The sequence below is a fragment of the Tilletiaria anomala genome, assembly GCF_000711695.1.
Source record: "Tilletiaria anomala UBC 951 chromosome Unknown K437scaffold_102, whole genome shotgun sequence".
Lineage (NCBI taxonomy): Eukaryota > Fungi > Basidiomycota > Exobasidiomycetes > Georgefischeriales > Tilletiariaceae > Tilletiaria > Tilletiaria anomala.
The window spans coordinates 1-23,393 of NW_013546920.1; the positions used below are offsets into that span (position 1 = coordinate 1).

Below are 23,393 nucleotides of genomic sequence, written 5' to 3' on the forward strand. Positions count from 1 at the left end.
TTAGCACCACTTCCCTGCCTGATATGACGAATTGTTTCTAGCCATGCAGCGAAACAAATGCTCAACAGCCTGAACCCCACACCATATCTCAGCGTCACTTACACCATCACCGTCAAAATCTTTGAGCTTGTGTGCAGTGGTAGGGGATATGCTTGTGCAAAGAGACGGAGGGAGTATGAGTACCATTCATATACATTTCAAGCCTGTCTTGCCATTCGGATTTCCAGCCATGCCACGGTGAGTTATCATCCTGAGTCCAACTGGCTCAATCCTAAGGAATATTGGTGTCGGTTGATCCGTCAAGTCATGCCTCGCTGAAGGGTTGAAGGTCAGCGACGCCCCAAGTTCATGCGCCGACCATGGCTTATGATGCCACCGGCCAGCCGTTGGTCGTCACCTAGAGCAGCCGTCGAATCGTTCAGCCGCCACTACAAGCGTAGCAAACACAGATTGGGCTCAACTTCCATCGATCAGTGTCCTTGTTCGACATGCACAGCCCATCTTGTTTGTGTGCATAACCCTTCTCGCATCGTCTAGTAGTCACAGGAATCTCATATCATTCCCTCAATGTTTCTAGTGCCCAGCGAATTCGCCGGCGTTTCTGGCCAGCAAGTGACTCGGACCTGATCCTTCTGCTTCCGGAACTCTGTTGTCTGGAAGTCCCGATCTTCCTCCCCGAAAGTGAGCCACATTGACATCCGAAAGGACCTAAAGGAAAGCTTTCAATCCGATCGCACAATCGAGCAGGCTCATCTTACCTTTTCGAGCTGCATGCGAAACCCGGCGAGCTGTTCATCAGCAAGCAGGAATCATTGCACTTGCTGAGCATCTTGGCGAGGACAGCATAGTATTTCCCTGGACGCATCGCAAGTACGCTAAAGATCTGCGAAAGGCAATGAGCCCTATTTAATTGCTGGGAAGATTTGTACAGAGAAGCAGAAGTTAGCGGGACGAGCAAGGCGGACTGGTGCGATAAGTTCTCCGGTTGGGAAAGTGAATGTTCACAAGAAACGAAGCTCAGGGGATGATTATCAGCATACGTAAATCCGGCATTCTGGCGTTCCGCTCGAGCGTGGCTGTAAAAGCGCGTGTTAGAGTTGGCACGGCTCCAGTGCGTAGTTGACGATTGAACTCTGACTGGAGCCTGGACGCGTCGATGCATCTCTTCGCCAGTCTCTCATCAAGTGTATTAACAAAGTCGGCGCAGCAGGCGGCACGGCGCCCGTCGGAGTCGGCAAGGAACAAGCCGCCGGGTTATTGGGCAAGGCTGTCTGAGTCAGGACTCTGTGCAGTACTGCGACAGTGTGCCCTGTCGATCTGTCCCTATCCCTTCAATTCGACCTGCATCTTGGCTCTACCATCATAACAACGTTCGGCGTTCGACCATGCAACCCGTCGCACTTCACCCCACCGCCTCCACGTCTCCTATCCTCACTATCCACTTCTTACCCGCCCATCTCACAGTCTCTCCAGTTGTCCCCGGTTTCCTCTTGCGTCGTGTCGCATCGCACAGCCTTCGTTCACTTTATGCATCTTTTCTGCCGCTCGCTGCAGAAGGAGCCGGAGTGGCGACGTCGGCGGAAGGAATCAAATGATTTCCACGGGCGGATGTATAGGAGAACGCACGTTTCACAATTCACCGGCCAACGGGCATCATTCTCCGAGCGATAAGCGAATGGGCGATGAGATCAAAAGAGGCGACATATGGTTCGGACTGGAACCCTTTTGCAAGGAAACCTGCGCGGCTGGCTGTATTCTGCGTCTTGGAATACAAAATGGGCATTCGGTCCAGACTCGTGGACACTGGACAGACGCGGAGACGGTGGGTGGGGCCGTGATGGGGGACTTGTAGTTTCTGTATGTGCACAGTGCCGCCGGCTTTTTTGTACACTGTATGCTACCGTATGCGATATGCTACTTACATGCCGTGTACTTCACCAAACTGCAGTGCATCACGCTGAAAACACACACCTCGCTTCAGCTTCGCGACGAAAAGGCTGACCCGCTCTGGCGCGCTGGCGGCTTGCCGCTGGACGCCGATGATGTGATGGTCTCTTAGGACCACATGAGAACTGCTCAAGGGTCCCTTGGAACGTGAGGAGGTTCAGGACTCTTTAGGACTTTACGAGTGTTCTGTAGGGATGGCTGATGGCACGATTTGTGTACGCAGTAGACTGTGCGAAATGGTCAAACTGCGCGGACTCGAACATGCGGCCTGTACGGCTAGGTTTGGCAGCGTACGTCAGTGGTATCCCGTCCTGTGGTACGGCCGACCGTGTCTGGATCTGACTTTTGGCTGCTAGTTACGTACATGTGCATATAGCACACTTGCTTGCAGACTTGCGCGTCTTGCTGATGGATGATGTCCACTGAGCAGTGTGCGTATATCCATACTGCGTCTGCCGTCTGACTGTGTCGTCTGGGCGCAATTTGAGCGGCTGGAGCTGGAGGGGCTTCGTGCAGCTCCCTCGGGGCCACGGGTGTCGCGTTGTGTACTGTTTATATGCACACACACCTGAAACAATCTGCAACAGACTTACCAATACTATTCGCCACCTAAAGATGCATCGTTCGTTTCTTACAATGTACATATATCCCCTGACCACCTGAATCCTCGCCATCATCCACTCCTCTCCTTCATCTCGCATCTGTACTCCTCCTGTTCGCCTTCGTATCGACGTTCGAAGCACACTCTTCCGCTAAGCCGGCCGTATTCTCTCGTTCAGTCATCTCCCTTCCGTGTCAGACTACGCAGCTAGCTGACCTGCAGACCCACAAAAGCACCGCCATCTGTAACAATGCGGTTGCACGCTATTTCCTCTTTCGCTCTTGCCGCTGCTTTCTCGTTGTGCGGCACCGCAAACGTTCTTGCCTCTGGTAACCCAGACGATCCGACGGGTGTCCAGCTCTATGTGAAGGCGGTCTCTGCATTTGTCCCCGCAGGTCGGCTATCCAACTTCTGACCGGCGTCATTATTCTCTTGTGTGTTGATCTCCTCTTGACGGCTGCAGATCACCTCTCCAGCGTGCGACTCCTACAGATGCAAGGTGCACTGGCACTACGGTGATCTGGTCACCATCAACTGGCTCAATGCTCCCAAGGGAGACGTTGAGATCCACCTCGTTCCTGAGACATACTCGAAGAGAGACATGAGCAGCCAGGAGCAGATCCCTACCCACGCACACAAAAGACACCACAAGGACGATGACAAGAAGAGCGAAGGCTCTAAGCAAGGACACAAGGGCAAGCACTCCGCGCACAAGGCCGCCGGCAGATACCCCAAGGTGAGTGCACCGGAAGCTATGTGCGGTCAGATTCTGCACTGCGTTTTCCACGCAGCTGACATCTGTGCTTCCCAACCGAAGGAGAAACGCCCTGCCCACCTTCCTAGCGCTAAGGTTAAGCACCACCACTCCAAGGTGGAAAAGTCGGGAGTGCACCACAAGGCTGAGCATTTGTCCGGCGGCGGCAAGGCACTCAGCACACGCGCAGCGTCAAATCAACTAAAGTCCGTCACCATCACGTCGCGCACCTCGGGTAGGCACGACGCCGCGCACTGCGACAACGGCAACACCAACGAGACGTGCGGCGACTTCAAATGGACCGTCCCTGCCGTGGGTTCGATCGCGCCGGGCGAGTACACAGTAGAAGTGCACTCGCTGAGCAAGAAGAAGGTATACGGATACACCGACACGGTCGTTGTGGGACCCAAGAAGGAATCATAGGTTGCCCTGCAGCCCGGTCAAGCCTTTCTTTGCGGCAAGCGACTCTTTGCCTTTTCCCATCCTCAACGACCATCTTCCTCTCCTCGCCCTTCAAAATGGCAACTCTCCATTTATCAACCGTGCATATAATCGCATACTCACAAAAGCACGCACATGCACTTGAATGCATCCTTACAAACATACGGACAGTCGAATACATCATTCCTGCACGAAAACATGCACACGCTTCCTTTGGTTGTACACTTGTGCCAGCAGTGCAGCCCTCGTACCCTCGTTTTGAGTATGTGTCTTGCCTTCTATGCCTCGATGCGCTCGCGGTTCAGCGCATCCCTCCTCCCATTCTCGAAGCAAGGAAGAAGCACATTGTTTCCAGTCTATTTCTACAAAAAAGCGCAATAGTCGTCTAGCTGCGGCCTGACTCAGCGCTTAATCATGCTCTCCCGACTAGGCCCAACGCCGATCCACTCGATGCGGACGCCAAGGAACTTCTCGACGTACTCGACGTACGCGCGACAGTTCTCCGGCAGCTCTTCGAACGTCTGCGCTGTCGAGATGTCCCCCTGCCAGCCAGGCAGAGTCTCGTATTTTACCTCGACGTTTGCGAGTATGTCGAGGTCGGCTGGTTGGTGGGGAAAGAAGGGGTGTCAGAAGCCGTGCAGGACGATGTGCGACGAGACCAATCCAGGCGTAGACTCACCTGGGAAGCAAGGGAGCTCCTTTCCGTTCTGCAGATATGCGACGGCGACTTTGACCTCCTTGAGGTTATCGAGAATGTCGAGTTTGGTAAGGTTCAGGCTTGTGTAACCGTTGATCAAGCACGAGTACTTCATTACAACCAGGTCAAGCCAGCCGCAGCGGCGCCTCCTGCCGGTGGTGACGCCGTACTCGGCACCGACCTCCTGCATGTGCACTCCGATCTCGTCGGTGAGTTCGGTAGGGAACGGTCCGGCACCGACGCGCGTAGTGTACGCTTTCATGACGCCGATGATGCTCCCGATCGCCGTGGGCGGGATGCCGAGGCCCGTGCAAACACCGCCGATCGAGGTGGACGACGAGGTGACGTAAGGGTACGTGCCAAAGTCGAGGTCCAGCATCAATGCGTTTGCGCCTTCGACAAGCACACGCCGCTTTTGCGAGATGGCAGTGTGGATGAACGTGACGCCGTCGACAATAAAGGGACGTAATCGTTCCGCAAAAGCCTGCAGGTGTCACAAACCTGTTATTTAGCCAGACCGCGCCTGTTGCAACGCAAGATCGAGACGCAACGCACCTTGTATCTCGCAATCTCTCCTTCCGTGTCATATTCAAAGTGCCCGTACCGCTTGAATCTCCCTTCTACAAGCTTCCGGAATTTGTTGGCGAATAGTTCTTGGTCGTACAAGTGGTGGACACGCAGGCCGGAGCGCGATGCCTTGGACGAGTAAGCTGGCCCGATTCCCTTCTTGGTGGTTCCGATACTGCGAGCGCAGGGTAGTACATGTATGCACACATCTGATCAATACACTTCACTTGCAGGGGGAGGTTGGAAGAAAAAAGCAAAGCTTTCAGCGCTCACCTGCTTCCACCGAGCTCGACCTCCTTGAGTCCGTCAACAACTTGATGAAAGTCAAACACGAGGTGTGCTCTATCAGAAAGGAACAGCCTGCCATCGCAATTGAGGCCCTTCTTTTGTAGCGCATCCAGCTCGGCAAAGAAGGACGGTACGTGGACGACGACGCCCGAACCGATGAAGCCGGCGCAGCGGGGGTTGACCAACCCAGACGGCAGCAGGTGAAAGTCAAACTTGGTCTTGACCTTGTCAGGTCCGATGTGCGCGACGATCGTGTGGCCAGCATTGTTGCCGCCAGCACAGCGTGCGCAGACGTCCATGTTCATGGACAGGACATCGGCGAGCTTGCCTGCTCGTGGGGATCCGGAGAAAGACAAAACGGCAAGAGGACGGAGTCAGTGCTTGCTGCATGGCGTAAAAGGACAGACGTTCGCACCTTTTCCCTCGTCACCCCATTGGGCGCCCAGCAGCACCGAGACTTTGCCGGTCTCGAGGGCCGCCGAAGCAGCAGCAGCAGCAACCATTGTCTGTTTTGATCGCCGTGCGAACGCGCCAGAAAATCGGTGAAGGAAGCGCAGAGTACCTGCGGAAGCGCCGACAGGAGAGGTGACGCTTACGAACGAGCTCCACCTAGGGCGGTCCTCTTTGGTTCAGGTAGAGGGCTTGTGGCCACAGTGGGTACAGTGGATGCAGTGAAACAACCTGTCTGATGGGATAGCTATAGCCAACAGGCAATGTCGCGTGAGCCATTGGAAGAATGCTGTGACTGGACTCACGTCGAGCAGATCACACGCCCACAAGTATAGTACAGTGCCGCGCTGCCGGGCTCTGTGTGTGGGTTTGAGATTTTGAGTTCTCAGCACCATACTCATATGGACATCTCCGCCGCTGCAAGCGACCTGCCTACCAACCCGCCCACTGCCCGCAGCGGAAACTCTCTTCATCCTCTGCATGTCTGTTTGAAAACTCGGAACACCCAGACCCACCAAAAAAGAAATAAAACGCGCCTCGATGCTCCCCCTCCTAATACTCAAGGCGAGAAGGAATAGACACTCCCCGCTTCTGCCAACGCGCATCAAGATCGAATGCTTCTTCCTACGCATGCGTCGCATCATGTTCTAACCCGCTTTGATCGTCCGGCTCATGCCGGGTACTACACATGCGGGCGACAAACCTTGCATCGCATCGAAAACGTCCGCAGGCTCCATTTCATTGTTTTAAGCAATAGCTGCCACCCCACCCGCCTTCCTTGTGTGCAGCGCCCGAAAATAGCGCAAAGACTCAGGCAGTCTGGCTACTATATACGGCGAACCCCCAGGTCAGGGATCGGGCTTTGTGAGGCAACGGCCCAAGTCTCAAGAAAGGTCGTGTCGGTCATTGGCGGTGACTGCCGGACCTGTCACATGACAGCACTCCGGTGCAAATGCATTGCAGGACGCTGGACCAGGTTTACGATATGCCATAAAAGGTCGTTTATTTATTTCCTCGTAATCGTCCCTCTGGACCATCACTGACCTACCTCGTACATCTGTGCAACCCTTCCCCTGCCATTACAAGTGGTGTTGCGCGACGGGAATACTAAATCAGGCAGTCCATAGCTTCGCAACGAGCTCGCTGAGGCCTGTTCGCGTACAGTAGCGAGCGTGCTGGTCAGCGCCTTTTCATCAAGAACCCTGGCCAGTGATGTGCTGCGAAGAGGGCTTACCAATGTCATTCGTGTTGAACTCGTAAAGCCCGTAGATAGAGGCGAGCGTGGCTGCCCTGAGACCCCAGCTGCTGACCGGGCCGAGGATCGGGTACTTTCTCTTGTGCAAGTAGTCGGCGACAATCTGCTCGAAGCCGAGATGCGAGTGGACGACGAGCGTCAAAGCGAGGGCACCGTCGAGCAGACCCGAGGTGCCGTGCTTGACGCCGGCGGCAGCGATGATCGGTACGATCGCTACAGAGATGGCACGCTCAAAGGCCCAGTGATACGAGCCGTGCGACGCAGAAGGGGGCGGGAACGTTGTGGGGTCGTTCACAGTGCCCTTGATGTATGCTGGTTAAGCGAAAAAGGGGGAGGCACAAGGTGCGTGAGCGAAGCATGCCTTGTTGCACGGCTGCGAACAACGAACGCTTTTCACTCACAAGCTTGTGCGTTGCTGGCATGTGTTCCCTTCGTTGAACGCATCTGAGCGGAGGAAGCTGCTCAGGAAAAGTAGAAAATAATTGCGTCAGCGCATTGCTCCTTGAACCCTGCCAATGAGACGTCACCCTGCTTGCAAGCGGAAGCGACTCACTTGATGCGAAAGCCCGGGAAGCTCCAACCATCATGAGGCGCAGGTGCGGGTTGGTAGCTGCGCTCGAGAGACGCAGCGGCGCCATGGCGCTGAGAGCACTGGTGGCAACCATCTTCCCCGACGAGCGCTGATGCTTTGCTGACAAACTAATCAATGACTTTCTGACGACCAGACAGATTCCAAGAAAGAAGTAGTGAGAGGACGAGTGGGCAGCCGGTAGTGGGATGCCATTGCGCGGATGAGGCGGGGGTTGCGTGTCGGCACATCGCGGGTGACGCTGACAGACACCCTGGCGGCCGGTGTTTGTCAGCTTCATGCGTGGATTTACAGGGTCTCGGTGTGGGGGCAGAGTAGCTCCACTCACGACTTCTTACACTGAGCACACTCTGACATCCTATTAAGAAGCCCATAGCCCCCTGTATGCAGATGGCTCGCAGCACAGCATCTCGAGACAAAGGACGTCTGTAAATGTAGCATTCAGGAGCGTGCGGAGCGTCAAGAGCGCGTCCAAAAGTCCGCAGCAGCTAGCGATGTCGCCAACAAGCAGCGCTGCGCCGTCGGTCCCTCCGTCCTTTGCCGATGCGCCTCTTCTACCGTCCGCGCCTTCACCCGGCCCGTCCGTGTCTGGTCCAGGCGTCGGCGCCGTAAGGATCCCGTCAGGAAGCAGCACAGCAAGCACAGCTGCGGCTGCAGTCAACCCTGCTGCAGGAACTATGACGCCCAGTCAGGCGCTTGATGTTTACAAAAAGAAGGATACCACAAAAGGTGCGCCTCGCATTTGCACGTTGCAACGTGAGGTGACTTCCTTTACCGGTTGACAGCGCTGACCACCTAGCACGCTACTTCTAGTGGTCGTGCGGTTCAAGGCGATCGGAAATGCTCCCATCATGAGGGTGAGTCCTGAGAAAAACGCTCATCCATGCAGCGAAAGCACAAAACGCGGGAGCTGACCTTCTGATTGGCGCTCGCAGAACAATTATTTCCGCATCACGGCGTTCAATAAATTTCAGGCTGTCATCCAATTTCTTCGCAAGGAGCTGGCATGGAAAGCATCTGATGCATTGGTACGCTCCCTTTTGCGCTTGCGCTACTCGTCCTGCCTGGCCCTGACCGCGCTTTGGTCTCCCTTCCAGTTCCTTTACATCAATTCCAGCTTCAGTCCAGCACCCGACGACACGGTTGGGAATCTTTTCCACGTGAGTAGCCAGCTGCTCATGCATGCGACATAAAAGCTCGTGTGCTGATTTCAGGGCCACAAATATATCTCACTCGCAGTGCTTTGGAACAGAAGGGCATCTAATCGTTAACTACAGCTCAACTGCTGCGTGGGGGTAGAGTCGATGCGCGAAATACAAACCGCGGGAGAAGTGCAGTTTGACTATGACACTTGATCAGGCGGCGTAAAACTTTGCCGAGCGTGCATGATATCGCCCGATTGCCTTCATCGTCCAGCATGCCTTGCGCTGCTTCACCGAAAGGCCGCGTCGAGCATCCTTGGGACCACACACCCTTGCACTGCGGCGCGCAACTAGGATGTTGTTTGGGAACTTCACACGCCGAACAAGGATGCAAAGCTTCCAACATTAAAGCTGAAGAAGTACTCGCGCCAGGATCGCTACCAGGACATCGACATGCCGGATGTTAAATCAAGTTCTCGCCTGCTCGCACGATGTCGCTGGACCTTACAGTTTACCGCAGCCGTGCACCCTGGGAACTACCCAGACTTTCGGTGCGAGGACGCTCATCTCGTTGAAATCGAAAAGATGACGCTGACGCGCGTGAAGTGACAGGGACAATGCGGATAGTTGTTGCGGCAAGCTACGAGTGTGTCGCTAGGGTGCAAATCAAGGGTGATGCAAAAAGCTTGAAGAGCAATGTAGGTTATACAGCTGACGTCGGCGTGTCAGCCTGCTGACGCGGTGGACCAGCGAATAATCTACTTGCACGCATCCTCAGGTTGTCGATGCTATCAGGCGCAGGCCGTACATCGAGGTAGAAAGAGAGGCTAGGGCCGGCCCTGGCAGTCGATGACGCTGCTCCAACCAGCCCGCTATCCCCCCGCGGATGGCTGCTTTCCGCGCTCTTTCCTGTGTAGAAATCAATGATATACCGTACCTCCTGCCCACACCTGTCCACCAGCCAATCGTGCCTATCAAACGGTTCCATGTATCCGAGGAAAGTCGTCTTCGCCCAAGCTTTCCACGTCAGCTCCTTTGGCTTCCCTTGGAAGCTGATCAGCTTGATGCCACCGCACTTTTCCTTGGAGGATGGGTGGAAGTGGTTCTCCCACGCATTAATCTGCTGCCATGCGCGCTCATTCACGGCATTGTGGATCGGCACGACGATGGTCATGTCTGCTGCTTGCGGGTTGTGATTCTTGCGCTGGAGGGCGTTGAAGAATTGGGAGGGCGAAGGATAAACCCAGTGGTCGTTCGGATTGGATGTGTCCGCCGGCGTGGGGCCACTGTCATCGGTCCGTGACCGTGGTATAGAAGAGATGACACGCTCTTGCGAAAGCGAAGGCCTCTGTGCAGTGGCAGCATCAATGCTGGCGAGCGAGGTAGGACTCAAGCGCGTGCGAAAGTATGCTTCGGCTCTCGCTGCGTCGTTGTTCCGCGGGTTTGCCTTGAAGACATGCTGGCGCCTGAAAGCTGCGGCAGAGTTATTGGATAGGGATAACGGAGCCTTCGACGGCGTAGATGCCGAGGGTGACGGTACTGAAGAGGAGGAAGACTGCTGCTGTAGCCAGACCTGCCGTGTATCGTGGTCCACCGGACATGCATTGCCATCGGTTGAGGTCATCTTGCTTGGAATAGGATTTCGGCGGTGCTGCAGGTGGATGTGTGTATCTCGGTGGGGCTTCTTCGCCGCAAGTTGTGAGTTCAAGCTGCCCTGCCACACAAGGCTGAGCGCAATGGAAGACTTGGCGCGTTGCCAATGCCGTATGTTCACAAGGTCGAGCTTCGGATGGCAACTGAGAGTCCAAAATGCAAGCGAGGCAACGAAAAGCTGAAGACCAAACTCCAAAGAATTGCCACGGACTCTCCGATATGAATGAGGGAGGAGTGCTTGAATTTACGTATGCGCGCGAGGCACCGTTACCCCCGCACCAACAAAGCGCACCACACCTCGAGCTTCGCAGCACATACATTGGAATCGCATGAGCATCGACCCATCCAGGGTGCAGAGCAACGCTAGCAGAGGCACGACGAGGCTCCGAGCACATCCAAGAGCTGCGTCAAACGTGTGTGTCGACGGAAGGTCTGAAGTCAGACCTAGGTGGAAGGCCCCGACTTGGTGGTGACTGCAGCTTGTTCGCATCGATCCGCTCCTCCACCGCCCTTCTTCTCGCGCTCCATCATCCCGACCTCAGGCCTTTGACAAGTTGCCCAAGATGGATGCCGCAGCGTATACAGTAGTTGCCGCCTCGGACGGCATTGACTCGCACATCGCCACATCGTCGCAAGAGCTGCGGACGCTATTGCAGAAGCCTGACGATGAGCTCAAGCTCGAAGCGTTGCGGACGCTCATCACTTCGACGCTCAATGGGCACCCACATCCTACCCTTCTCATGCCGATCATTCAATATGTCTTGCCGAGCAAAAGCAAGGCAATCAAGAAGATGCTTCACTTCTACTGGGAGGTCTGCCCGAAGCTCGACGAGAACGGGAAGCTCAAGCAAGAGATGATTCTCGTCTGCAACGCCATCCGGAACGACCTGCAACACCCGAACGAATACATTCGTGGTTCCACGCTGCGATTCCTGCAGAAGATCAAGGAAGCAGAGCTGCTTGAGCCGCTCGTACCGTCGATACTCACCTGCCTCGAACACCGCCATTCCTACGTCCGAAAGAATGCTCTGTTTTGCGTCTACTCCGTCTTTACCACGCCCACCACCGCCGCGCTTATCCCGGACGCACCGGACCTGATGGAAACGTTCCTGGCGGCCGAAGCAGATAGCACTTGCAAGAGGAACGCTTTTATCTTCCTCGCGCATGTCGCACCCGAGAAAGCAATGGTGTACTTGAGTGGAATGGCCGAGCAGATTGGCGGCGCGGATGAAGGCATGCAACTTGCGGTCATCGAGCTCATCAGGAAGGAGACCAAGACAGGAGGCGGGCAGGGAAAGGTGTGCCGAACATTTACGAAGTATCTTGCGCTCTTTTCACTGACATTCGCTTCTGTACCCCTCCGCAGGCCCGATTCGTACGAGTGATTTCGGAGCTGCTCGATGCTCCGAGTCATGCGGTTAAATACGAAGCGGCGACAACACTTGCAACCCTCACACAATCCTCAGCAGCCATCAAGGCGACAGCGAGTGCGCTCATCGAGCTCGTTGTCAAGGAAAGCGACAATAATGTCAAGCTCATCGTCCTCGACCGGCTCGATGCCCTACGAAAGCGTCACGAGCATGTCATTGACCCGCTCGTCATGGACGTCCTGCGTGTCCTCAGCAGCACAGACATGGACGTGAAGCGAAAGGCACTCAATATTGCGCTCGAGATGGTCACCAGTCGGAACATTGAGGAGGTCGTGCTCTTTCTCAAGAAAGAGCTCATGAAGACGGTGGGAGATGGCACGCCGGGTGTCGCGGTCGACAAAGCTGCGACAGAATACAAGCAGCTACTGATCCAGAGCATCCACGCCTGCGCCATCAAATTCGGCGAAGTCGCCAGCAATGTCGTGCACGTACTCATGGAGTTCTTGGGTGACTCGAGCAATTCTTCGGCAGTTGATGTCATCTCCTTTGTGCGTGAGGTCGTCGAGAAGTTCCCGGATTTGCGCAGCTCCATCTTGGAGAAGCTTCTCAGGACCTTTGACCAAATCAAGAGCGGAAAGGTGTTCCGTGGTGCTCTCTGGATTGTCGGCGAGTACTGTGAGAGCGTGCAGGATGTCAAGGAAGCCATGCAGCAGGTTCGCAACGTCATTGGGGAATTGCCAATTCTGGCTGCAGAAGAGCGAGCCTTGGAGGCCACCGCTGCAGGTGAAGATGAGCAGCTTAATGGAGGAGACAGCACAGCTCCTGCGGCGCCCAAGAGCAGCGGGCCAAAGGTCCGAGCAGATGGTACTTACGCCACAGAGACCGCGTTCGAGCAAGTGGCCAAGCTGGATCCGACGAGCAGCAGCAGCAAGCCTCCATTACGATCTCTCCTCCTTCTTGGCGACTTTTACACTGCCACGGTACTCGCTTCCACCCTTGTCAAGCTGGTCATGCACTTCTCAGCAGTGTCATCGGATACTCTGGCCGTTAACTCGATCCGAGCAGAGTCTATGCTCATCATGACTTCCATCATCCGTGTTGGCCAGTCGAGCTTTTCAGCTGCTCCTATTGACGAGGACAGCGTGGAACGCATCATGACGTGCATCCAGACGCTTGCGACATTTCCTGCAGGGAACGCTGGCGCCGAAATGCAGCAGGACGAAGATGTCGCCGATGTCTTTTTTGGCGACACCAAGGCGGCGTATGCTAAGATGATTGCACACCAAGAGGCCAAGAAGGCGGAAGAGCTCGCCAAGCAAACCAAAATCGTCAAGGTTCAGGCCGACGATCTGCTCACCTTCCGGCAATTCTCGAAAAAGAATGCGGCAGAAGCCGAGGCGGAAGATCTCGAAAAGGAGCTGGTGCAAGCCACCGGCGTTGCGGACAGCGGCAAGGATGACTTTATCTCCAAATTACAGCGTGTCATTCAGCTTACCGGCTTCTCAGACCCAGTTTATGCTGAAGCGTATGTTCACGTTCACCAGTTCGACATCTTGCTCGATGTTCTTGTGGTCAACCAAACAGCCGAGACGCTGCAAAATCTCAACATCGAGTTTGCCACTCTCGGCGACTTGAAGCTCGTTGAGCGGCCTTCCAGCTACACGCTAGCGCCGTACAACTACCAAAGCATCAAGGCTGCCATCAAGGTTTCCAGCACAGAGACTGGTGTTATCTTTGGCAACATCATCTATGAGGGCTCCGCGCCAGCGTCCAAGTCTCAGAAAGCAGGCTCTCGCTCCGCAGTCAGCTCTAGTGGAGCTTCTGCAGGAGAGAGCAATTGCGTCGTCTTGAATGACATTCACATCGACATTATGGACTACATCAAGCCGGCGCGCTGCACTGAGACGCAGTTCAGGAGCATGTGGACCGAGTTCGAATGGGAGAACAAGGTCAACGTTAACACCACGATTCCGTGAGTGCCGGATTACATTCGTCACTATTGTTCTGACGGGGGTAAATGCTAACCTACTGCCTGCTTCGTATGTCTAGGACTCTTCGCAAATATCTTGAGCACATGATGAAGTCAACGAACATGGCCTGCCTAACACCCACGGCATCGCTCGCTGGCGAGTGCGGCTTCCTCTCCGCCAACTTGTACGCACGGTCACTCTTCGGCGAGGATGCACTAGCCAACCTCAGCATCGAACAATTGAAAGATGGCACGATCCAAGGGCATGTACGCATCCGCAGCAAGACACAAGGTATTGCCCTCAGTCTTGGCGACAAGATCACACTCGGTGAGCTTTCCTTTCCTCCCCGCAGAGTTCTTGATGTATGCCCGTTAATGTCCTTTTGCATCCTTAACAGCTCAAAAAGGGCCACAGGCTGATGACTGATGTAGATGAGTTGGAAATGACAGCGATTGAAAATGGCACTGTGACGGGCATGACCCACTGCGACATGTGTTAGGCTACATGGAGGCTTTGGCTTGCCACATTCTCGTTGCTCTAGCCTGGCAGACAGCTGAGAAGAAAAACATCTCGCTGGGTCCTTGCTTCAGCAATAGTGAGCATCTCTCGATCGCGCTGCAGTTCCTCCCATGCGATCTGTTCCGATTCTCTCAGCAAATTCTCCACGTCCTCGAGTTCGCTTATCGCCGTTGGTTCACCTTTAGCTGCGATTGTCGCCTGGGCACGCTCCCGTGTCTCAATACGTTGCAAGATGGCCCAACATTTGGCATCTTGCATGACACGTCTCCGCCCGATATTCTCTAGCGTCTGGTACCACCGATCCAGAAGCCAACCGTAGGCGCGATCGACGTCAACGTAGTAAAGGAATATAGAACGGGTGATATTGCGGTCCGACGTGCGCGGCACGTCTTGCAGCTGGATGATGGAGGCCTTGAACAGCTTAGTGCAGATTGCACGTGTATCCGCAATGGAGATGAGAGCTAGATCTTTGATCTGTGTTCATGTCGGTGGAGTGGCGCTCAGCTTCGGTACAGAGGCATGTCCGATATGCAGTGCAAAGACTCACATTCTTCTCGTCGAGCTTGCCGTAAATACTCAACAAGCTAAAGATGCGCCTTGCGTCCTCTCCATAGATCTGCTCGATCATGCTACTGAGCATCTCGAGCTTCATACGCCTGCAAATTTTCGCGTACTGGATGGTGAACGTTGCATTGCGCGCGACACCAGATGATCTGCCTCCGCCTCCGCCACCGCCGAGCCCGGAAGAAAAAGATGTTTGCAGCCCGGAAATTTGATCAATGATGCGCTTGTCCTTGCCCATCAGATCAGCGGCATTGAGGAAGATCTTGACGATCTCTTGGAGAACTTGAGCTATGGTCGGTCCATCATCTTCATCTTCATCCTCATCCTCTTCACTATCCTCCGAGTCATCCGAGGTGTCTGATCGCCTCTTCTTGCCCTTTCCTTTGCTTGTCTTCCCCTTCTTCGACTTAGACTTGCCCTTTGACTTTGACCTTGAGCTAGTCTTGTCCTTTCGGCTGGTTGAACCGAATACAGCTGCGAGCGATCTATGATCAAATACAGCATTCCTATCCAAACGCAGCGGAAGGCGCCTCTCGAGCACTGCAAGGCTGAACGAGGCACTGACAGTATCTGCACAGCTCTGCAGATGCTGCCTCTGCGCTGTCGCTTGCGACTCTGCAGAGGAAGAGGATATAGCAGACGAGGAAGGTGTCTCGGCGACCTGCAGCATGTGCCTAAAGACCTCGCCGATGACGGGATTCGAGTTGGACCAGTCGGACACAGCGGTGACAAGCGCCTCGTTACGGATGTGCACATCGAACCGGTCTGGGTTGATGCGGAGGAATATGTTGTACTGAACAGCATCGCCGCTCGCAGGGTCAGCCTCATATGCCCGATCGCCCTGTGGCGGGAGACGAGAACACCTCCGCACAAACTCACATCTATATCAAGGTGGTCAAGCGAATGCGCAAAGAAGGCGCTGGCTTCTGCTTCATTGTCTCTTCCGGGGGTTTCTTCGTCGCTGCCGCTCTTGCCATCTTCATCACTGCTATCACCTTGGCTACCACTGTCGCTTTCCTCTTCGCTACTGCTCGCGGCCTTCTTCCCTCGTCCTCTCCCGTTCTTGCTCTTAATGGCTTTGGCAGAGCTGCGCGAGCTTCGATCTTTGTCTTTTCCGGACTTGCCTTTGTTCTTGGAATTCTCTCTTCCGTTGACCTTTGCCTTTTTCGAGCCTTTGCTATTCTCCTTGGCCCTGCCATTCGCGAGTCCGGCGGAATCGGCCGTTCTCTTGGCTGCTCTGCTGCTCGCCGTCATCGTTTTCAGCAGCAAACCCAAGCGGGAGCTCTGCTGACCATCTCCTTTCTTCGCATCGTCATTGAGACCCCCACCAAAGAGCGCTTGGCGCTCTTCTTCATCAATAAGCATGTGCACTTGTGCTTTTCCTTCTTTGATTCCTTTGGCCGTGCGCACACCTCCAGCGCCCTGCAGCTTTTTCCAGTACGCCACCTCTTTTTCGCGGCGAGATATATGCATGGCGAGCACGGATGGACGCAGGTAGGTGGTCCACAGGAGACGCTTCAGCAGCTCTTCGACGCGCTTCCGCTCTATTTGCGAATGTGTGCGACATTTCAGCCTCGATATCAAAGAAAAGGTTGAATATTCCTACTGGGACATACTTCGCTGGTCTTCCGGCCCACATAGACGTTCAATTATGTCGGCAACTTGTAGCTTTCCGTGTATTTGGACGAGCTTGATGATGTCACAGCCCTTTTGAAGGCAAGAGCCACGCAGAACAGCACATCCAAGGGGAGAAATGTCAGCCTAACATGCAAACTCCTCAAGTTCGCCTGCGTACCCACCAACGCCCCAAAAGTCTCGTGAGCGATGCCAATGTACTCCCCAAACCGCAAGCGAGACAAGATCTCGTTGGGGTTCATCTCAAAGTACTCCGTCCCTGTGATCGGCGCTGTTGCCGCGGCTGCTTCACCTATCGAACCGTCACGTTCATTGTTGAGAACAGTGCCTTTGGCATCGAGCCGCACATGCCAGCAAACATTGTGCTGGACCAGGACCATGAGCGCATGTTGGATCTGCAACTTTTGCCGTAATGGACCGAGCGGTGCTGCGAGCGGGTGGTGCTGCGAGGTGTTGGCGCCTGTTGGATTGTGCGTATGGCTGCCATAGGAGGACGGCCCTGCAATAGCGGAAGATTCATCTGCACCACCATCGCCTCCCGCTGAGCCGGATACTGCTGCGCTGGTAATGCCGCGGAGACTTGCGAGCGCACGCTGCCCCAGACCGGTACTCCTGCGTGCGCCTTTCCCACCTAGCGCACTGGCAGCTGTACCGTCAAGTGCTCCCACTCCAGCCGCACTGCTGCCGCCCGCACTGCTCCCAGGTGCGTCTGACAAGTAACGATGCAGCTCCACGAACGATAGTCGGCCTCGCAAAATCAAGACGGAAGCGACGCGCCCAGCGATGGGTCCAAAGTGCTCCGCAATGATTTGTGCGCATAGACTGAGCTTGTCTCGCGAATGAGTGTGCATCAGCAAGAAGTTGGCTCCCGAAGCTGCAACGCACGAATTGGTGGCAGAGGACGTTGTGGGCGCCATCTTGGGAAGCTGGGTTTGTCAGGCGTCCTGATTAGAGGGATTCCGGCTCTGTTTGCTTGTAGCGCCACGACAAATTCGAGCCTTCCAGCTTCTCCTCCCTAGGTACAACGGGCTGTATGCGATCTGTTAAGGAGGTGCTAGGAGGTGCTACTTCTTGGGGGTAGCGTGATCCCTGAAGCTCTCCGGATCACCTGATGTAGCTGAGGATGAGCAGCCGCGAGGGCAACACCAATAAGCACACAGCCGGAAGTATGGGCACAAACACTTCACCAGCTCCCTGCTCAGCTCAAGGCCCCAAGTCGGGACCGCGAAGAGGTCAACCTCAATGTCAAAGCAAGCTGACCCCTCGAAGTGCTGAACACGTCGTTCATGGCTTCGAATTTTTGTGAGGTGGGCTGTGGCCCACGGTGAATGTTAGATTCGGTGCAATTCTCACGCCTCATTTCCCACTCCACTACATCGGAAGCTCAAGCATCCTCATCCGCATTGATCCACCTCTTGAAGTGGACTAGGCGACAAAATCAGTTCAAAGTCAGTCAGCCTGCTGGAGCCTGGGAGCGGGATAAGAAGACCACGCGGACACAGCGTATTAGAAAAGGGGAAGAGAGTGGAACTGCACAGAAGAGGTGCGACTGCGGTGGGCTGCAGTGTTTTGGTCGGGCAGTTGAGTCGGCTCTGCAATCTGATCCAGCCACGGTGCTTTCCGGTGGCAACAGCGGGCCTGCTTCGGTGCTGAGAAGAATCGGACAGCCTACCGTGCAGAGAAAGGCAAGATAGCATCCATGGCCTCCTCGTTTATCTCCTCTTCCAACTCGCGTTCAGCCGCGTCTTATTTTCAAGAGCGCGCCGAAGATGCGGCGGACGCACTGCGCGATCTCATCGGCCGCTCTACAGGCGGGTTAGCGGGCGCTGGCAGTAGCAGTGGTGGCAGAGGTGCTGCAGCTGCATTTGGAGGTGGAACTTCTAGCTCAAGGTACCTTGATATAGCCGAGGAAAAGGTCGCACTAATTGGTGCGCAGATCAATGCTACCTCCACCGATGTCCAACTTGATGGGCTCAGGCGCATTGTCGCGGTGAGAGTTGATTTCACAGTTTGAATCCGAGCTCAGAATATGAATTCGTGCTGACGAATGCCACTCTTCTTGCGGAATACGGCTGCAGATGATCTCGATAGGACGCGATGCTTCTTCATTCCTCCCTGGTGCCCTGAAGCTGACCTCGTCCTCTTCTCTCGAAGTGCGCAAGCTGGTGTATATCATCATCCTCACCTACGCGCGTTCTTCAGTGGAGGCCGAGGATTTAACGCTCCTGTCCATCAACTCGTTCCAGCGGGATTCTATGGACAGCAGCCCCTTGATCCGCGGTATGGCCATACGCGTTCTCACCGGGTTGCGGAACCCACTTGTACATGCTGTCGTGGAGATGAGCGTGCGCAGGGCGGCGAGGGACAGCAGTGCGTACGTCAGGAAGATCACTGCGCTTGCGCTGCCCAGATGCGTCGAGTGAGTACCCCAAACATAAAGCTAAGGAGGCATGCCTTTGACATAAGTGCGCCCTTGCCTACCTAAAGCTTCTACCCATCTACTTTCGACTCGCATCTCCAGTCCCTTGCAACACTGCTCGGGGATCGGTCTCCGCAGGTGATCGGCGCAGCACTTGTTGCCTTTCAGCGCATCTTCAGACAGCCCCTTCAACTCCACAAAGAGGATGATCACGGTGCGAACCATACAGCACAATCAGGCGGCGCTTCATCATCATCGTCGTCACAGTTGAGTCAGCGCTGGGAGCTAATCCACCCGCACTTTCGACGCATGTGCCATGCATTAGCTGACATGAACGAGTGGAGCCAAATCATGGCGTGTGAGGTTTTGCTGCACTACGCGCGGGAATGTTTCGAGATGCCCGTTGACATGGCAGCCGAAGTAGAGCGACGTGACGCAGAAAGCCAAGAGAAGCAGGCACTGAAAGGAAACAGACCAGACAGACGGAGATGCGAGCCCGATCTCTCGCTGCTTGTGCACAAGTCGCGCATGCTGTTCGCCTCACGCAACCCAGCCGTCGTGCTCGCAGCGGCGCGACTGCATTACTACTTGCTGCCAAGTAGCAGCGTCAGCCAAGCACAGAAACCCCATGTACAAGCACCGCTCGTCAACGCCCTTCTTGCACTCATTTCACCTGGAAGGGCAGAGGACCGGGACACGGTGCTTGTCGCGCTATACAATATTTTATGGCTGCTCAATGGCGGCAGCGCACGGCCCCTCGACCCGGTTGACATGTTCTCTGCAAACCCTAGCTCTCATACACAGGACAATGACTTGAGAGCAAGGAAAAGGAGAGAACAAGCAAAGACCTACCAAAAACTCTTCGCGCCATACGTTACGGCCTTCCTGCCACGATCAGATTGCGCACGCTCCAAGCTCGCACCGGGCTCATTGCCGCTTGCGCTACTCGCTACTTCGTCCTACTCGTCCTCTGGCCCAGGCTTGAGTGGCTTTGGACTTGGCAGCAGCAGCGGTAACGGTGCAGGGGGGCTGCTGGAAGTGGCCACGTCAACAGTAGCTGCTGCTGCTGCTGTTTCATCGTCTGCAACCTCGAGTGCAATCGCGACAAGCACTTCATCATCAACGTTAATGGCGACGACGACATTAGCGAGCAGCACAGCAACGAGCGCCATTTTTCACCTGAAACTGGCGGTGCTCGCGCGTCTTGCTAGGCCAGAGAACGCGCGCTACCTCATCGAGGAGCTGGAGGAGATTGCAAGATGGGAGTACAAGGACGATCGCGCCGAACGCGCGCTGGATGTGTTGTGCGAGGTGCTGGATCGACTTGCGGCGAAAGAACTAGGGCGACAGGAAGCGCAGGAACGAATTCAAGGTCAAGGGCCTGCGGGCGAAACTGATCGATTGGGCATCGAGGCGCGCCTAACGGAACTTGCCCTCTCCATCCTCTCTGATGTCTCCAGCGCGCGTTGGACAGTCAGCGCGCAAGGCGGTGCGCGAGGGAATCATCGACAGCAGCGGGGCGAGCAGAGAAGGAAGGAAGATCGCGAGCATCCGATGCCCGTACGCGCTCGTGTTATCATCGGTGCTGTGAAGCTGCTTGTCACTGTGCTCAAGGTGAAAGGCAAGGCATTACAAACCTTGCTGCGCCGAACGAAGAAGGAACCGTTGGTAGCTCCGCCGGAAGCGAACAAGGCGCCGGGAACAGGTGACAACAAGGAGAGAGGCAAGGAAGTGGAAAAAGACGTGGGCAAGCCGAAAGCGGGGTCAGATGGTGGTATCTCGCAAGCAGCGGCCGAGCTGCAATTGGATATGTTCGATATACTACAACGCGCAGCCGACCTGCTTTATACAAGTGGAGATGCTCCAGCGCCTGCTCGTCAACGGCCAGATACTGCAAGTCCCACCCCGCCGGTACAGCCGACGCGCAAGCTCAAGCTCGTGGGGAAGCGCAATGTCACAGGTGCGCACGAACGCCATGCGCTCTTTTGGGCGCTGGGTGAATTCTGCAGGATTATCGTTGAGGTCGATTGGACCGATGCAGAAGTCGAAGGGCAGGCGGAGACGGAGGCGCGGCCGAAGAAAGGAGCGCAGTCGACCAAAGTTGTCTGGAAAAGCGCAGCGGAGCTGCTTGGCGTAGATGTTTTGAGGAAAGCGAGCGGTCATTTTGGCAAGGAGGTGCGTGTACTCGCGGTTGCGTCCTTGACCTTGAATAATGCAGCTGAACAAATGTACTTACGTTATATACGCGCAGCCCGCTCGTGCAAAGCTGGCCATCATCACGCTCGCCGCAAAGGTGTGGGCATTTTTACAGACAAGAGAGACAGTTTGCGAGCCTGGAACCAACGAGGAGGTGACGCGCTACGCGGAGAGCATTTTGCAGCAGGCTTCGCGAGATGCGAACCTTGATCTGCAAGCGCACGCTAGGCGCTACTTGGCCATGATGGTGGCTATTACAGCGAGCAGCTCTAGTGGCGGAGAATCGGAAGAGGAGACGTCTGCGCCGGCGACGATGATTCCACAGCTCGCCCCCACGCCTGGAGACTTGATCAAAGTACTTTTCGTCGCTGATGCCGAGCAGGTCCTGCTGAAAAGCCAGAGCTCCGACTCGTCATCGTACCCTGCCCTTGTGGCCGCGTCATCCGTGAATGACATTGTGTATGGGGGCATAGATGAAGAAGAAGAAGCGGAGTTCGGAAGCCTCGCACTCGCGCTCGGAAGCCGAAGGCTTGGTGACATCAGGAGTGCGCGCATCCCCAAGTGGGCCGCACCAGGCACCGGCATAGCCTCTAGCAAACGTGACCCGCCTTCGCTCGTACCAGATAAGGAAGAATTCGCTTCTGGATCAAAAGTCTTCGTCAGCTCCCTTGGTGGTACGAGACCCAACTGTACACCGGCAGTTCCTTTGCGGTCAGCATCAGCGTACGATTATGTTGTCGAGGGTGAAGGCGAAGAGTTGCCGCGAGCCGCCAAAATAGGCAACACACCATCTCTTGTGCCAACAGCTACTGTAGCAGCCTCGTCGGCATATTCTAGTCGTGCTGCCAGCCCATTTGCGCAGTCGACGGTGAGTGCACGGCCGATGAACCCAAAGTACCAAGACTTGGACTCATTTCTCGACGAGGAAGTAGCCGAGCCGCCGATTGTTCAGCTGCCGCTGGCTCCTTCTGCCCAGTTTGAGTCGCTGTCCATTCTGCAACAACCCGCGCCACAGGATGAAGAATACCGAGATGAGTACGATGAGGATGACTTCGAAGAGGTGGAGGATGAACCAAATGCGAACGAGGTGGCCTTCGCCTCCAGTCATTACACCTTGTCGGATGGAAGGCAGTACAGAGGTGAGCCAGAGCCGGATAGTGATGATTACGAAGAGGAGGATGCAGGACAGAGCAGGTCCATCGCTACTCATGCTTTGCTGCCGGAAGAGGACAATGCCTGGGCATCTTAGGTGTATTTTACTTCACATGAAGCAACCAACGCACATGCCATTGATCGCTGGCCTCACACCTACTCTCGGTCCACCCGGATCCATATGCACTCTACCATACACCCATGGTGCCCCTCATGCGCTTGCATTGCTCTGCTTTAATGCAGTGAAGGATATAGTGTTTTGCCCAAGCAGCTTGGGAAGGGCTGTAGTAACCATTGCCATAAAAGAGAATCTGCGCAACGAGAGCGATTAAGTCGTTGAATGAGCGACCCATGCATACCGTCGGGGTTTGGGGTCATCAGATGATACAACAGGTTTCTTCACCACAAAGAGAGAGAAAACTCACATCAGACTCGTCCACGGTCCACCGGTCCCCGTATCTTGCTTCCCTCGGGAAAGCGGCCGGTCATGCGCGAAGTGGGCACAGGCGAAGAGGAAGCCGACGTAAGCGAATTGCGGCATGCGTGTGAGCATACTTGCTCCGCTCAGCATCCTGCAGACATTGTCGCAATGAAGTCAGGATTAGCCATCGTCCGGCAGGGGTTTGATGGCCTACATGGAGGGACAACTCACGCAGCGCTGTGAGCGTCCAGCCAGTCGAAAGTAGAAAGGTGAAGGAAGAGGGCAGCCGAGGCGAGCCGGGATCCAACGCACGAACAGAGGGACAGTCCAAGTCAGCATCTCGTCGAATTGCACAGATTCGAATCAACGTGCTAGCAGGGAGATATTACGTACGTGCCGAGAAGCCCTGCGAAGATGTCCGTCTCACCGTCGGCCCAGCTGTTGGGTAGCTTGTACGGTCGACAAAGCTCTGGCCGCCGTGGGTCGGACGAATCGAATCGTCGGGCGCCGATTGATGTGGACATTCTAGGATGTGCTTCGCTGGAGACCTGGCGGCTTCCCTCGTTATGCCCTCGAGCTCAGCAATGGTATGTACGTGGCTAGCCAACTTAGGCTGTGAAGAATGTGGTAGACAGCGCAGAATGGATGGTCTGTGGTGTGGTTCGGTGGGCGCGAGAGTCATGCAATTTGGACTCTCTGCATACAACTGCCACGAGCGGTGCACGGTGCAGGCGGTGCAGCTGCATCCTCGCATCCCTCTCAT

The 23,393-nt window shown here is 55.3% G+C and overlaps 10 protein-coding genes across 10 annotated transcripts; 5 read left to right on the forward strand and 5 right to left on the reverse strand.

The window, feature by feature from the left end:
* K437DRAFT_9522 (uncharacterized protein) lies at positions 1–646 on the forward strand. The gene is made up of 2 exons (XM_013385632.1): positions 1–237; positions 321–646. Exons 1-2 carry the CDS (start codon positions 149–151, stop codon positions 535–537), a joined length of 306 nt encoding a protein of 101 aa, XP_013241086.1. The 5' UTR covers positions 1–148; the 3' UTR covers positions 538–646.
* A 1,906-nt stretch (positions 647–2,552) lies between these two features.
* K437DRAFT_9586 (uncharacterized protein) lies at positions 2,553–3,941 on the forward strand. The gene is made up of 3 exons (XM_013385633.1): positions 2,553–2,921; positions 3,012–3,284; positions 3,366–3,941. The coding sequence occupies exons 1-3, from the start codon at positions 2,799–2,801 to the stop codon at positions 3,723–3,725; spliced, it is 756 nt and encodes a 251-aa protein (XP_013241087.1). The 5' UTR covers positions 2,553–2,798; the 3' UTR covers positions 3,726–3,941.
* K437DRAFT_258980 (Adenylosuccinate synthetase) lies at positions 3,908–6,085 on the reverse strand. Its single transcript, XM_013385636.1, has 5 exons — positions 5,711–6,085; positions 5,281–5,623; positions 4,996–5,182; positions 4,423–4,924; positions 3,908–4,344 (listed from the first exon to the last, which is right to left on the reverse strand). The coding sequence occupies exons 1-5, from the start codon at positions 5,796–5,798 to the stop codon at positions 4,145–4,147; spliced, it is 1,320 nt and encodes a 439-aa protein (XP_013241090.1). The 5' UTR covers positions 5,799–6,085; the 3' UTR covers positions 3,908–4,144.
* Positions 6,086–6,857: 772 nt separating this feature from the next.
* Positions 6,858–7,638, reverse strand: K437DRAFT_270230 (uncharacterized protein; the record flags this gene model as incomplete). Its single annotated transcript, XM_013385637.1, has 4 exons — positions 6,858–6,895; positions 6,980–7,312; positions 7,402–7,458; positions 7,554–7,638. 4 exons carry the CDS (start codon positions 7,636–7,638, stop codon positions 6,858–6,860), a joined length of 513 nt encoding a protein of 170 aa, XP_013241091.1.
* A 628-nt stretch (positions 7,639–8,266) lies between these two features.
* Positions 8,267–8,888, forward strand: K437DRAFT_279343 (autophagy protein 12; the record flags this gene model as incomplete). The annotated part of the gene is made up of 5 exons (XM_013385638.1): positions 8,267–8,318; positions 8,403–8,446; positions 8,525–8,617; positions 8,687–8,749; positions 8,829–8,888. 5 exons carry the CDS (start codon positions 8,267–8,269, stop codon positions 8,886–8,888), a joined length of 312 nt encoding a protein of 103 aa, XP_013241092.1.
* A 470-nt stretch (positions 8,889–9,358) lies between these two features.
* On the reverse strand, positions 9,359–10,508 carry K437DRAFT_258983 (cytochrome c and c1 heme-lyase). Its single transcript, XM_013385639.1, has one exon. It carries the CDS (start codon positions 10,353–10,355, stop codon positions 9,435–9,437), a length of 921 nt encoding a protein of 306 aa, XP_013241093.1. The 5' UTR covers positions 10,356–10,508; the 3' UTR covers positions 9,359–9,434.
* Positions 10,509–10,947: 439 nt separating this feature from the next.
* Positions 10,948–14,150, forward strand: K437DRAFT_270233 (putative SEC26-coatomer complex beta chain of secretory pathway vesicles; the record flags this gene model as incomplete). The annotated part of the gene is made up of 4 exons (XM_013385640.1): positions 10,948–11,682; positions 11,751–13,726; positions 13,804–14,051; positions 14,122–14,150. The coding sequence occupies 4 exons, from the start codon at positions 10,948–10,950 to the stop codon at positions 14,148–14,150; spliced, it is 2,988 nt and encodes a 995-aa protein (XP_013241094.1).
* A 13-nt stretch (positions 14,151–14,163) lies between these two features.
* On the reverse strand, positions 14,164–17,686 carry K437DRAFT_296058 (uncharacterized protein). The gene is made up of 5 exons (XM_013385641.1): positions 16,607–17,686; positions 16,424–16,514; positions 15,687–16,351; positions 14,791–15,600; positions 14,164–14,717 (listed from the first exon to the last, which is right to left on the reverse strand). Exons 1-5 carry the CDS (start codon positions 17,357–17,359, stop codon positions 14,262–14,264), a joined length of 2,775 nt encoding a protein of 924 aa, XP_013241095.1. The 5' UTR covers positions 17,360–17,686; the 3' UTR covers positions 14,164–14,261.
* Positions 17,687–17,855: 169 nt separating this feature from the next.
* Positions 17,856–22,433, forward strand: K437DRAFT_9705 (ARM repeat-containing protein). Its single transcript, XM_013385634.1, has 4 exons — positions 17,856–18,438; positions 18,521–18,861; positions 18,930–21,036; positions 21,113–22,433. The coding sequence occupies exons 1-4, from the start codon at positions 18,142–18,144 to the stop codon at positions 22,304–22,306; spliced, it is 3,939 nt and encodes a 1,312-aa protein (XP_013241088.1). The 5' UTR covers positions 17,856–18,141; the 3' UTR covers positions 22,307–22,433.
* Positions 22,203–23,154, reverse strand: K437DRAFT_250620 (rba1 protein; the record flags this gene model as incomplete). Its single annotated transcript, XM_013385642.1, has 3 exons — positions 22,203–22,520; positions 22,635–22,781; positions 23,024–23,154. 3 exons carry the CDS (start codon positions 23,152–23,154, stop codon positions 22,421–22,423), a joined length of 378 nt encoding a protein of 125 aa, XP_013241096.1. The 3' UTR covers positions 22,203–22,420.
* Positions 23,155–23,393: the final 239 nt, after the last annotated feature.

Excerpts from the sequence above, each read along its gene's own strand:
- K437DRAFT_9522 (XM_013385632.1), top strand. The coding sequence starts at position 149 with ATGCTTGTGCAAAGAGACGGAGGGAGTATGAGTACCATTCATATACAT. Across the intron at positions 238-320 it reads GGATTTCCAGCCATGCCACG|GGTTGAAGGTCAGCGACGCC; the intron begins GTGAGTTATCAT and ends GCCTCGCTGAAG.
- K437DRAFT_9586 (XM_013385633.1), top strand. The coding sequence starts at position 2,799 with ATGCGGTTGCACGCTATTTCCTCTTTCGCTCTTGCCGCTGCTTTCTCG. Across the intron at positions 2,922-3,011 it reads TCCAGCTCTATGTGAAGGCG|ATCACCTCTCCAGCGTGCGA; the intron begins GTCTCTGCATTT and ends TGACGGCTGCAG. Across the intron at positions 3,285-3,365 it reads CCGCCGGCAGATACCCCAAG|GAGAAACGCCCTGCCCACCT; the intron begins GTGAGTGCACCG and ends TCCCAACCGAAG.
- K437DRAFT_258980 (XM_013385636.1), bottom strand. The coding sequence starts at position 5,798 with ATGGTTGCTGCTGCTGCTGCTTCGGCGGCCCTCGAGACCGGCAAAGTC. Across the intron at positions 4,925-4,995 it reads GAGAGATTGCGAGATACAAG|GCTTTTGCGGAACGATTACG; the intron begins GTGCGTTGCGTC and ends TGACACCTGCAG. Across the intron at positions 4,345-4,422 it reads GGAGCTCCCTTGCTTCCCAG|CCGACCTCGACATACTCGCA; the intron begins GTGAGTCTACGC and ends CCCACCAACCAG.
- K437DRAFT_258983 (XM_013385639.1), bottom strand. The coding sequence starts at position 10,355 with ATGACCTCAACCGATGGCAATGCATGTCCGGTGGACCACGATACACGG.
- K437DRAFT_296058 (XM_013385641.1), bottom strand. The coding sequence starts at position 17,359 with ATGGCGCCCACAACGTCCTCTGCCACCAATTCGTGCGTTGCAGCTTCG. Across the intron at positions 16,515-16,606 it reads ACGAGACTTTTGGGGCGTTG|GGCTGTGACATCATCAAGCT; the intron begins GTGGGTACGCAG and ends TGCCTTCAAAAG. Across the intron at positions 16,352-16,423 it reads TGGGCCGGAAGACCAGCGAA|AGCGGAAGCGCGTCGAAGAG; the intron begins GTATGTCCCAGT and ends ATTCGCAAATAG.
- K437DRAFT_9705 (XM_013385634.1), top strand. The coding sequence starts at position 18,142 with ATGGCCTCCTCGTTTATCTCCTCTTCCAACTCGCGTTCAGCCGCGTCT. Across the intron at positions 18,862-18,929 it reads GCGCTGCCCAGATGCGTCGA|CTTCTACCCATCTACTTTCG; the intron begins GTGAGTACCCCA and ends GCCTACCTAAAG. Across the intron at positions 21,037-21,112 it reads GCGGTCATTTTGGCAAGGAG|CCCGCTCGTGCAAAGCTGGC; the intron begins GTGCGTGTACTC and ends ATATACGCGCAG.